Source organism: Myotis lucifugus, unplaced genomic scaffold (genome assembly GCF_000147115.1).
Source record: "Myotis lucifugus unplaced genomic scaffold, Myoluc2.0 scaffold_164, whole genome shotgun sequence".
Lineage (NCBI taxonomy): Eukaryota > Metazoa > Chordata > Mammalia > Chiroptera > Vespertilionidae > Myotis > Myotis lucifugus.
In genome coordinates, this window is record NW_005871212.1 from 1,463,861 (window position 1) to 1,475,846 (window position 11,986).

Genomic DNA, 11,986 nt, shown 5'->3' on the forward strand with positions numbered 1-11,986 from the left:
CTGGGCTTCCGGGAAGAAGGCTACACTGTGGCCCCAACATGGAGGATGCGGCAAGATGGAGGTGAGCGCATAGCCCTCACCCTTTCATTCCCCCCTTTGTCTTGGAACTTCCGGCTCAATCATGAGTCGGGCTGCATTTCTATTCCACCGTCACTAGAGGCCTGTACTGGGCATATCTTAACAAATGGCCTGGTGGAAGGGAAAGTAACAATTTTTATTGAAATAGGATTTTTTTTCTTAAAATTCCTCCATGGCCATTAAAAAGCCAAATCGAGATTAATTTATCTACTATTCTGATGTTTGCATAAATACAACAAGAACGGCAACTGAAAACCATCATTAGAAACTGGTCTTATTGAATTTATGCAAAGAGATGTATTGCCAGATTTTGGAGGAATTATATAAGAAGAAAAACATATTGATTTATTCTAAGATTTTCTGACTTTTTTTGCTAATTTCTTTTTATGCATAACCATGCCTTAGATTTTTATTCTAACCAGGCTTTTTCTAGCTTTACTACCCCTGACATGGGCATGGTCATGCAGGCCTGCAAGCAGTACACAGGCTGTCAACTGTCAACTGTCTCTCAACAGCGACCAAAACCTGATGGGCACCGTTCCCTGTTCAGTTGGGCACCTGCCCTCTTGGCAGCTAGGCACTCCTTACTTTCGGGGGTCATCCCGCACAGTTCTTTTTCAGGACAACCAATATACATTCAAACCTGCAAGAGAATTAAAGGTTAATGTAACATATTAATACAATGAAACATAATACTGGCATTATGGCCGCTTTCAGGCAGCCAAATCTCCCGCTATTAAACATGTGATACTAAAGTTTATTCCCGATTTTTCTATAAATTGTCCCTGTCTTTTTGGAGCCATGTCCATGAAGATGCAGGCATCATCTAAGTCTATTGTGGGGGCTCCTGGCGACAGGAGTGATTGCGAGCCATGTCACCAGCATCAGGCAGGTGGAGCACGCCGTAGCTTGAGCTTCAGTGGGTTGCGTTGATCTCTATCGACGCTCCATTTGGTGATGAAGTCTTTTTGGACCGTGGATGGGTCCGCTGACCGGACGTGAGTGTGATGGATCCAGGTCGCGACGCCATCTACCTTGAGAGCAGTGGGGGTCGTTAGCACCACAGTGTAGGGACCCTTCCAACGTGGCTCAAGAGTTTCTTGATGATGCCTTTTGACGTAGACCCAATCTCCTGGTCTGTGTCGATGAGGAGTTGGAATTGGGCTGGTCTCATAGATGGCGCGAAGGCGTGGCCAAATGTCCTCCTGTGCCCTCTGGAGCCCTCTTAAGGAAAGAGATAGTTCTTGATTTTCAAATTCAGCGAGAAAGTCAGCTTTAAGGTTAGGAATGATAGGGGGTGGCCTGCCAAACATGATTTCATAGGGAGTGAAGCCCAGGGTGTAAGGGGAGTTCCTTACCCGGTAAAGGGCATACGGTAGGAGAGCCACCCAGTCCCCGCCAGTCTCTATGGTTAATTTGGTAAGGGTCTCTTTTAGAGTTCTATTCATTCTTTCTACCTGACCTGAACTCTGGGGTCTATAAGCGCAATGCAGTTTCCAATTTGCCCCAATAGCCCTGGTTACTACCTGTGTTACCTGTGAAATAAAGGCTGGCCCGTTGTCGGATCCTATCATAGCAGGAAAACCATACCTGGGTAAGATGTCTTCCAGCAGCTTCTTGGCCACCGTCTGAGCTGTTTCACGCTTGGTTGGGTATGCTTCTACCCAGCCAGAGAAGGTATCTATAAATACTAAAAGATATTTATAACCATACTTCCCTGGTTTAATTTCAGTGAAGTCGACCTCCCATTGTGCTCCAGGTTTGGTGCCTCTGAGCCTGGTTCCTTCTTTATTTGATCCAACCCTTGCGTTTGTGAGTTGACAGGTCTTGCAGGCTGACACAACCTGGTCTATCTTGGTATTCTGCTGGTGAATTTTGATCCTAGCATGTTGGATTAAGTCCTTCATTTTCCGGGCTCCCAGACATCCTTCTGGACAAAGCCGGTGCTGGCAGCCAGTGGGAAGGAAGGACTACTCTTGCATGAATTTCGTGCATCGGGCCTCTAGTACTAAATAAGCTTCCAGGAGTAATTGTGATAATTAAAACAAAGTAGAACCAGAATTTTCAAGATAGGTAAACTGCCAAATAATACATAAAAACAGCAAATTTCAAGTAGAGTGTAATTTCTTTTAGTTTCAAAATCTGTAAAATCATTCTTCAAATGTACTTATGTTTTGGTTCTTGAAAGAATTAAAAGAAAAAAGATGTGAACAGCAAATGAATCACAATGCTGAGATTTTATAAAATTGGGCTATGAGTACACTGATATTTGCTGTTATTCTCTAGTTTTATCAAAACATTTGAAACATTTCAAATACACCAAAAATATTTTTCAGCATACTCTTCAGATCTATATATGCAGACTTTTTTTTACACAAAAAGTCACTTTTTAGAAGCCTGATTTGCCATATATCAACTATAACATGATATGCTTCAGGTCTACAAAGAATTTTAAAAGTCAAGTTCATTAGGCTTACCAGTTTACAGATTTTAATATACAAGTTATATGACCCAAAGTAGCAAAGATAAAAAGATCTATCCTCTTTTGGGGTGCCTTTATGGTATCCTAAATTTTATAGGGGCACAAAATTCCTTATGCTGGATCCTGACCAGCCCATAACATATAAATCCAAAGTCTACATCTTTGAGGTCCCAAATAAGGATCAGTAAAGTATATTAAAAAAGTTATTTACCTTTTTGATAGTAGTTACTTGCCCAAGATAACCAGCAGTTCCACTCTCAATAAGAGGGACGTCAGCTGCCAGACACATCCTATTAACATGGTTGCGGGCAGCTGGAAGAAAAATACTAGTTAGCAGAACTTTATGGGGGAAAAGAAGAAATTAATTAATCTTTAACTAGGTTGACATTTACCCAAACTATTTCTTATTGCTTTTATTTTACATGCAATTTCTTTCTTTTTTTTTAAAAAAAAAAAAGTGTATTTTTATTGATTTTAGAAAGGAAGAGAGAGGGAGTTAGAAACATCAATGATGAGAGAATCATTGATCAGCTGCCTCCTGCACAATCCGCACTTGGGCTCAAGCCTGCAACCCGGGCATGTGCCCTGACTAGGAATCGAACTGTGAACTCCTGGTTCATAGGTCAACACTCAACCACTGAGCCACACCACAAAAGTTGGGCCTTTTTAAAAAAAAAAAAAAAAAAATATATATATATATATATATGTATTTTTATTGATTTCAGAGAGGAAGGGAGAGGGAGAAAGAGACAGAAATATCAATGATGAGCCCTGGTAGGTTTTCTCAGTGGTTAGAGTGTCAGCCCGTGGATGGTTCAATTCCTGGTCTAGGGCAATTGCAGGTTCCCCAGCCCCAATAGGGGCACATGCGGGAGGCAACCAATTAATGTGTCTCTCTCACGTCCATGTTTCTCTCTTTCTCTCCACTTCTTCCCACTCCTTCCACTCTCTCTAGGAATCAATGGAAAAAATATCCTAGAATGAGGATTAAAAAAAAGAAACATCAATGATGAGAATCATTGTTCAGCTGCCTGCTGCACTCCCCCTACTGTGGATCGAGCCCGCAACCATGTTAATAGGATGTGCCCTGACTAGGAATCAATCCGAGACCTCCTGGTTCATAGGTTGATGCTCAACTACTGAGGCACATCAGCCGGGTTACGTGCAATTTTCTGACAGCTATGACCAGAATAATACAACTGTTACAGACATTTAAGATACATTCACTAGTAAAATTTCAAGGAATTTATATCATAAATTTACTCCGGGAAAAGTATCCCTATATCTATTTTTTAAATTCCAAAGTGCCATCTTTTATTGCTGTGCTTACTCTTTTAACCTTGGCTAAAACATTGTTTCAATGTGTTCCTATTCCTTAACTTGCTATTATTCTAATACAATTATCAAGTAATACATATAAGTTTAGAACATGGGATATCAAGTTGGAACTATTAAGGCAGTATAAAACTAGGTGAAAGATGAGTCCAGTTAAAAGAATCATTCTGGCCCTGGCCGGTTTGGCTCAGTGGATAGAGCGTCAGCCTGCGGACTGAGGGGTCCCAGGTTCAAGTCTGGTCAGGGGCACATGCCGGGGTTGTGGGCTCGATCCCCAGTGGGGGGTGTGCAGGAGGCAGCCGGTCAATGATTCTCTCTCATCATTGATGTTTCTATCTCTCTCTCCCTCTCCCTTCCTCTCTGAAATCAATAAAAATATATTTTTTAAAAAATGAGTCATTCTGACTCTTTCTCATGCTACTCTGTATGGTTTTTTTCTTTTGGTATTTCTGGCCCAAATAGTTACAAACTCACTTGACAGATGTACTTTTACATGTGGAAGTAATTACAGGCAAGGAATATTAAGTATTTTCATCCCAAATTATAGACACAGATTTGCTAACAATGACTAGCTATAGTACAATACTGGATTATACAAGACATCACCGCATATTGTGAAAAGTTGAATTGGGATATAATGTGTACATCTCATAGAATCCAATATGATATCTTACAGCACCAGATATACTTAAAAAAGAGCCATAGCTTCTGTATTAACTTTGGATCTTGTTGCCTCATTCTCAAAACAGTGGTTTTCAGTCCTGACTGCACTTTAGAATCATCCGGGGAACTAAGAAATATGGCCCCATAAGTCTGACTGAACTGGTATTGGGTGAGATCTGGTAAGACACTGGTAATTCTTAGATTTCCACATAGATGAGGGGTGTGACACTGTTTAAGTGCTGGGATAATCTGAATCAAACACCCATGCGTGCACCCTATGTAGTTACCCTTTTTAGTATTTTAAGTTCCTTTATATTCATCCACATCTTTTGGTAGAACAGCAGAATATATGACAGCTAAATTCCTGCCTGGAACCAGTTTTAATTAAAATTACAATCATTTGTCAAGACTTAAGCCTGATCATACTTCCCCTTTAAGTTCTAACTCATAAGAAAATATTTTGATTAATTCTAAATGTGTAAACAGCCTTGTTATGGGGGAAGAAAAATACTTAGAAATTAGAAGTATTAAAATAATCTCACCTCTGTTATCTAAAGCATTCATAACCAATATAAATTGTCGAAAAAATTCCACATTATAGTCGGGGCTACAAAGCAAAACAAAAAAAGGTCAACAAAACAACTGGCCTTACATATAGGATGTTCACACAAGGTCCTAAAAAGCACTATTACTATATTAAATAGTGCAAAAATAACTGATATAATTAGGGCTCTCTACCATTTACATAGGTTTGACTTTTTCTAAACACCATAAGTGGATTTTAAAGAAATTACTGCCCCCTAATCCCTATGACTACACATCCTTTTTGGCCAGCTACCTAGGGCACAAGAGCAGGATCTCCAACTAGCAGAAAGATGGCATGACCTCACTAGTCCCACCAGGCCTTCTCTGGGCAGCAAGTGCCTGGGAACATACAAAGAACACATTCCCAGGATCTGCCTGGCCTCTGGCTTCACCTCACATGGTTAGGATCAGGCAGGGTTCAGGCCCCTAGAGTCCCTGCTTTTAGCAGCATTGGGAAAATAACAGGGTAAGGGGGTTACAGGGCTATAGGCAGGCTTGTAGAGCAAACATCCAGAGAATAAAAGGCTGGAGATACAAATTCCCTGAAAAAGTACAAAACTTCCTCTAATTCCAGACCTCAAATAAGAACTTATATTTTTAATACTGAGTTACATAACTATAGGTAAAGAATTGAGGCCCTATGGCCTGACACCTCCAAAATGTTATATTTACTCTATCTTTACTAAGATCAGAACATATTTATATACTGTTAAAACTACTGCTCCATCACAAATTCCTAGGGTTATGTTACAGAAATCACAATCCTAAAAAATGAATTATCTCGGGAAGGAACCTTTTAAACTGAAAAAGACCACAACTGAAATCAATCAGAATGAGAGCAATATATTTAGAAAAATCTGAATCATCACATAAAAGGATTTATCATCATTTAGAATATATTTTTCTTTAAAACAAGACGATAAGATCCTTATATTAAGTTTCCAAGTAAATTATTTATTGAAAGCATTAAAATATATTACCTCTTATCTAAATCATTCAAATCATATATATAAACTTATTACAAGAATGCCATTCAACTTATGTGGGCACAAACTATCACATTCTAATTATTCTAGAAAAATCATTTTTAAAAAAAGCAGACTTCAAGCTCACATATTTGGCTAGTAAAAATACCTTATATAATAAAACTTTAAAAATTCACAACAATTTTACAACATAATAATTAGAGCATACTTCATGATGCTGTCATGGTAGGCTATGATATTAGCTTTCGGGTAAAACTGCAGTACACTTTCTTTGGCAACCTGGAAAAACAAATAACACTAAATTACTAACTTACTAAATTAATACAACATTATCTGTATTTGAAATATTTTTATGGCAGACAATACTGTTATTTCACCTACTTACATAATCTTATATTCAAAACTAAATATTAAAATGTTACAAAATTTCATTAAAATTAAGCTACATACACATATTTATAAACAGTTGGACTGCCCCACTCCTATATATAATTCTACAAGAATGACAAGCTTCAGAAAAAATATAAAATATAGTGAAGAAGTGTCATTCATTCCTTCAACAAATATTTACTGAGCATCTTCTATGTACCAGGGTCTGTATAAGGCACTGGTGAGCAAAAATGACATTAATCAAATAACCATCTAGATAAATATAACTACAAAGTATGATAAATGATACTCAGAAAAAGTAGAGGTTGTTATGAAGAACTGGTCTGGTCCAAGAGGTTTGGGCGAGTACCCCCAGAGAAGAAAGCCAAATAGAGAAAAGCGTGGGAGCCTGCCAAAGGGCTGGGAAAAGATGCTTTACGACCCTGAATCAAAATGGAACACTCAAGGAACTAAAGGTCAGGGTGACTAGAACCTCAAGGGAGGCTGTCTCCTATAAAAAGAGACAACAGCATAAGCCAATACAGGAGCAGCCAACCTCTAGGGCAGCGGTTCTCAACCTGTGGGTCGAGACCCACAGGGGTCGTAAGACCATCGGAAAACACATATATAATTACATATTGTTTTTGTGATTAATCACTATGCTTTAATTATGTTCAATGTGTAACAATGAAATTGGGGGTTACCACAACATGAGGAACTGTATTAAAGGGTCGCAGCATTACGAAGGTTGAGAACCATTGCTGTAGGGAATGTAGGAACAGGAGGTTTATCCTAAGCAAACAATCAGAAATTTAAATCAGAAAGGGACACCATTTAAGGATTTGGCAGAGCACTTCCATTTCCTCTGTAGACACCTCCACTCCCCCAAGAGAGGGCATCTTTAGTTCTTTACTCTCTCTCTCTCTCTCTCTCACACACACAGACAGACACACACACACACTCACACACACACACACACACACACACACACACAGGGTTGCAGGCAGCTGGAAGAAAAATACTAGTTAGCAGGACTTTATGGGGGAAAAGAAGAAATTAATTAACCTTTAACTAGGTTGACACTTACCCAAACTATTTCTTATTGCTTTTATTTTACATGCAATTTCTTTCCTTTTTCCTTCTTTTTATTCTTAACAACCCCTCAGCTACAAAGAGATATTGCTTCCCCATACTCTTCTTAGTAGAGTGCAAATTAATCTGATATCATAAATAGAAAATCCATTAAAGGGTAGGATATATAAATGGATAAATAGAAATGGTATGAGAAATTACCTGGGCCTTTGATCTTCCAACATGTTTCTTTTGAAACAAAAACTGCCTGTTGAGGTTGCTGACATCAATAGTATCCAGATCAATCTACAAATAAATAAAACCCAGATAAATCACAAATTTTCTGGTATGTTTGAGCAATATCACTATTCTCAGCATCCATAACCCAGAACTTTTGATATTTGCTACATTTAGTGGAGAAAATGCTTTTTTTACCAATACCAAAATTCTTTAAACCAATAACTTAATGCACAACTTAGGAGATAACTTTCTCAAAAATTTTTTAGAAAGTATTTTTTTTTCTTTTGTTCAATCATCCTAGCAAATGTTAGTAGCTCAGGTGGTTAGAGCATCGTGGCAGTAGGCCAAGGTTTCAGATTCCATCCCAGGTCAGGGCACATACAAGAATCAGCCAGTGAGCTCTGGCCAGTGTTTCCAATGGTTAGAGCGCTCAAGCATCCAAGAGTTTTGGATTCATTACCGATCAAGGGCACGTACCTGGTTTGCAGGATTCCTGGCAACCAGGGCATGTGCAGGAGGCAACCAATCATGTGTCTCTCTCACATTGACATTTCTGTTTCTTTCTCTCTCCCCTTCCATTCTCTCTCTAAAAAAAAAAAAAAAAAAAAAAAAAATCAATGGAAAAGATATCCTCCAGTGAGGATTAACAACAAAAAATAATCAACAGTGCAACCGTGAATGTTTAAATAAGTAAAACCAATGGGTGTTTTTCTCTATCTCCCTCTCCCTTCCTCTCTCTAAAAATCAATAAGTAAATTTAAAAACAAAAGTTCCATATTGAAAATGCATTATAGTTCTGGGCAGTGTTGCTCAGAGTGTTATTGGCCCCTGCACAAGGGATCTCAGGTTCAATTCCCTGTCAAGGGAAACATCACATGGATGTTTTTCTCTCCTCCTCCTCCCTCCCTTCCACGCTCTCTAAAAATCAATTGAAAAAAAATCCTCCTCGTGTGAGGATTAACAAAAAACAATATATAATTAATCTCTATTAATCTAATTAGTCTTTTAAAACCACATATTAGATTTAACTGCCTTTTTTCTTTTTTACAGAGAGGAAAGGAGGTAAAGAATAGAGAGCCAGAAACATCCATGAGAGAGAAACATCCATCAGCTGCCTCCTGCACACCCTGAACTGGGGATGTGCCCGAAACCAAGGTACGTGCCCTTGACCGGAATCGAACCTGGGACCCTTCAGTCCACAGGCCAAACTGGTCAGGGCTGCCTTTTTTTTCTTAAGTGATACCTGACAAATTGTTTTTGCTATTTCTTTTATTCAAAAGTCTTCATACATGCAAATACCATTTTTAAAAGTACATTTTTATTGATTTCAGAGAGGAAGGGAGGACAGAGCGATAGAAACATCAATGATAAGAATCATTGATGGGATCGGGTACACAACCCGGGCATGTGCCCTGACCGGAATAGAGCCGTGACCTCCCAGTTCATAGGTCGATGCACAACCACTGAGCCACCTCGGCCAGCCCCCACAATATCATTTATAATTATTTCCTGAGAGCTGTAAGAAAAATCTCTACACAAGGTTTTCTTCTAATTATATTTTTATTGATTTGAGAGAGGAAGGGAGAGGGAGAGAGATTTAGAAACATCAATGAGAATCATTATCTAATCAGCTGCCTCATGCACACCCCGCACTGGGGATCAAACCCTCAACCCAGGCATGCGCCCTTGGCTGGAATCGAACCCGGGACCCTTCAGTCCACAGCCCTTCGCCCTACCCACTGAGCCAAACCAGCTGGGGCTCGACACAAGATTTTAAATGTGCTGTTTTGAGCCTTATCTAACTGCTGCTCAGAAGTAAATATTAAGGGGGAAAAAGTAAATATTAAGGATGAAAATGACTAAAGCCATTTTCATTCCATTTCAATAAATTTATATGCAGAGAAATCAAATGTTCTAATTGTGAAACATCTTAACGGATTTGGTTAACTTTGAATAAAAAATTTTCCCACAAAAACTGGTGGCAGTTCAAACCCAGGCTACAAAGGACCAGCATGTATTTCTCAGGTGTCTATTACCAAACGGTTCTTTCAAATATGCATCACTGTTGATCGGGTAAGGCACAACCATACTGGGATTTGTGGTACAGAAGAGAGTGGGAAGGAAAGCCCTAAAAAAACCCAAGGGAACATGCTTGGATTGTGTCCCCCATCACTCATTATCAGCTCCGTCAGCCACCTTTTTCTTTTTTCATTCCGTTTTCATTACATCTTGAGACACCTTTAAACTCACATTCAATTCCAGGAAACAGCTCTAATCTCTAAAAAGTTCACTGTAACAGAAATACCTAGACTTAAAATTAGTCACTGTAAACCAACGCAAAAGTTAAGATCCTAACCAACATCTCTGGGAAATAAGCAAGTGTATTGTCTATGGTACTGAGAGTCACGCAGACTGACCCAGAACGGAAAAGCATGAGGCCGAAAGTCTTGCCACTTGCTTGGTGACCAAGGTAAACTGCCAAGCGTCACTGCAGCTCAGTTGTTCCCTGAAATCTGTTGACATGGGATGGAAACTGCGTTCGCAGCCTCCGGTGGTAGGAAGATTAAAGATTAAAGCGTTAGGCCCTCGGGTCCCCTCAGGCTCCGGGCAGGCGCTCAGTGTGCAACGAAGACCGCCACGCTCTGCTCTGGACCCCCGTTTCTGGCTTAAACAGTCACAACCTGCACTAGAAACGCCTCCCAGTAAAGCTAGGAACTGCTCTAGAGCTAAAAGACAAGAAAGAGGCCGCTTCTCCACCGAGAAACGCCACACACCGGCGCTGCCCGGGAAGCGGAGGCCGGCCCCGCGGGACGCCCGGAAGACCGGGCCCGCGGCCTCCTCAGCGTCCCGCGGCGGCCAGGGAGCGGCGAGGCCCGCTCCGTCCCCGCCGGGGAGCTCCCTCTCTCCAGCCGGGACCCCGGAGTCCCTTGGCCGGCCGTGGCACCCCCCGCCCCCCTCCACGCCGGTCCCGACCCCCGGACCTCGGCACCACGGCCCCCATTCAGCCCGCGCGCACGCCTGGCCCTCACCAGGTCGATGTGGGAGAAGCCGGTGATCACGAGGTTCTTGAGGAGCTCACAGCCGATGCCGCCCGCGCCCACCACCAGCACCCGGCCCCTGGCCACGGCCTCGGCCAGCTCTCGGGGGAGCCCCCGCGACAGAGCCATGGCGGGATGACCACGAGCCGCGACGGAGGCGGAGGCGGGAGAACTGAGCCGAGGCCGGAAGCGGTGGGGGAAGGGCGGCCCGGCTTCCGTTCCTGCGCACTGCGGCCTGCCCGGCGCGGGGTGGGCTGTGCGCGGGGTAGGCTTCTTGCAGCCGGGGCTGTGTTCCTGCCGGTTGTGTCGTTTGCCGATGTCCTCACACCCGCGCTTCAGGTTAAAAAGCGTAAGGGTCACTTTGTAGCCTGGGGTTTGAACTGCCAGCCAAGGTTTCCTTACAGGTTACAAACAGATGCCCCTATATGTAAAGAGCTCTTACAAATTAAGAAGAAAACAAATGTCACCCATCAAAAAAATATAGGCAAACGATATGAACAGGCACTCATAAAGAAAATGGGTAATACGGTCAATAATGATATTGAAATTTAATCAAAGAAATGCAAAATTGTACTTAAATTATTTTCACCCATTGGCCTGGCAGGGTTGGTTAGTTGGTTAGAACATCCTCTGGATATACCAAGGTTGTGCGGGCGGGTTCCATCCCATCAGGGCACATACAAGAATCAAATGGTGCGTGCATATTAGTAATAACAAATCGATTTCTCTTGCTCTCTCTCTCTCTCTCTCTCTCTCTTTTCCTCTCTCTAAAATCAATTTAAAAATTGTAAACTATTAAAATATATAAAATAAGTAAATTATTTTTACCTATTAAACTGGCAAAAAGTTGGGAAGGGATTTGGGAGGATTGAGTGAAAAAGGTGAAGGGATTAAGAAGTACAAATTGGTAGTTACAAAAGTGTCATGAGGATGTAAAGTACAGCATAGGGATTATAGTCAATACTAGGGGCCCGGTGCACGAAATTTGTGCACGGGGGGGGGGGGGGGGGGCCCCCAACCCAGCCTGGGCCCCCTCCCAAAATGGGAGGCCCCAGGGGAAGTCCCAAGGAAGGGTTAAGGCCCCTTTCTGCTCCCCTTGGGGGGGGAGCCTAAACCCCAAGCTGGGCCCCCTTTTTGGG

At 41.6% G+C, this 11,986-nt stretch overlaps 1 protein-coding gene across 2 annotated transcripts in view; it reads right to left on the reverse strand.

Annotated features, from left to right (window-relative positions):
- UBA2 (ubiquitin like modifier activating enzyme 2) overlaps window positions 1-11,040 on the reverse strand; it is a 51,438-nt gene extending 40,398 nt beyond the window's left edge. The window contains exons 1-5 of one of the 2 annotated variants that reach the window (XM_006095968.3): window positions 10,839-11,040; window positions 7,792-7,875; window positions 6,338-6,408; window positions 5,101-5,165; window positions 2,772-2,872 (exon numbers count right to left, since the gene is read on the reverse strand). In XM_006095968.3, the coding sequence (XP_006096030.1) occupies window positions 2,772-2,872; window positions 5,101-5,165; window positions 6,338-6,408; window positions 7,792-7,875; window positions 10,839-10,976 (459 nt within the window). In that variant the 5' untranslated portion in view covers window positions 10,977-11,040. Of the gene's footprint in view, window positions 1-2,771; window positions 2,873-5,100; window positions 5,166-6,337; window positions 6,409-7,791; window positions 7,876-10,838 lie in introns of those variants that run through there. The other variant, XM_023759856.1, reaches the window with a different exon arrangement.
- Between the last annotated feature and the right edge of the window lie 946 nt (window positions 11,041-11,986).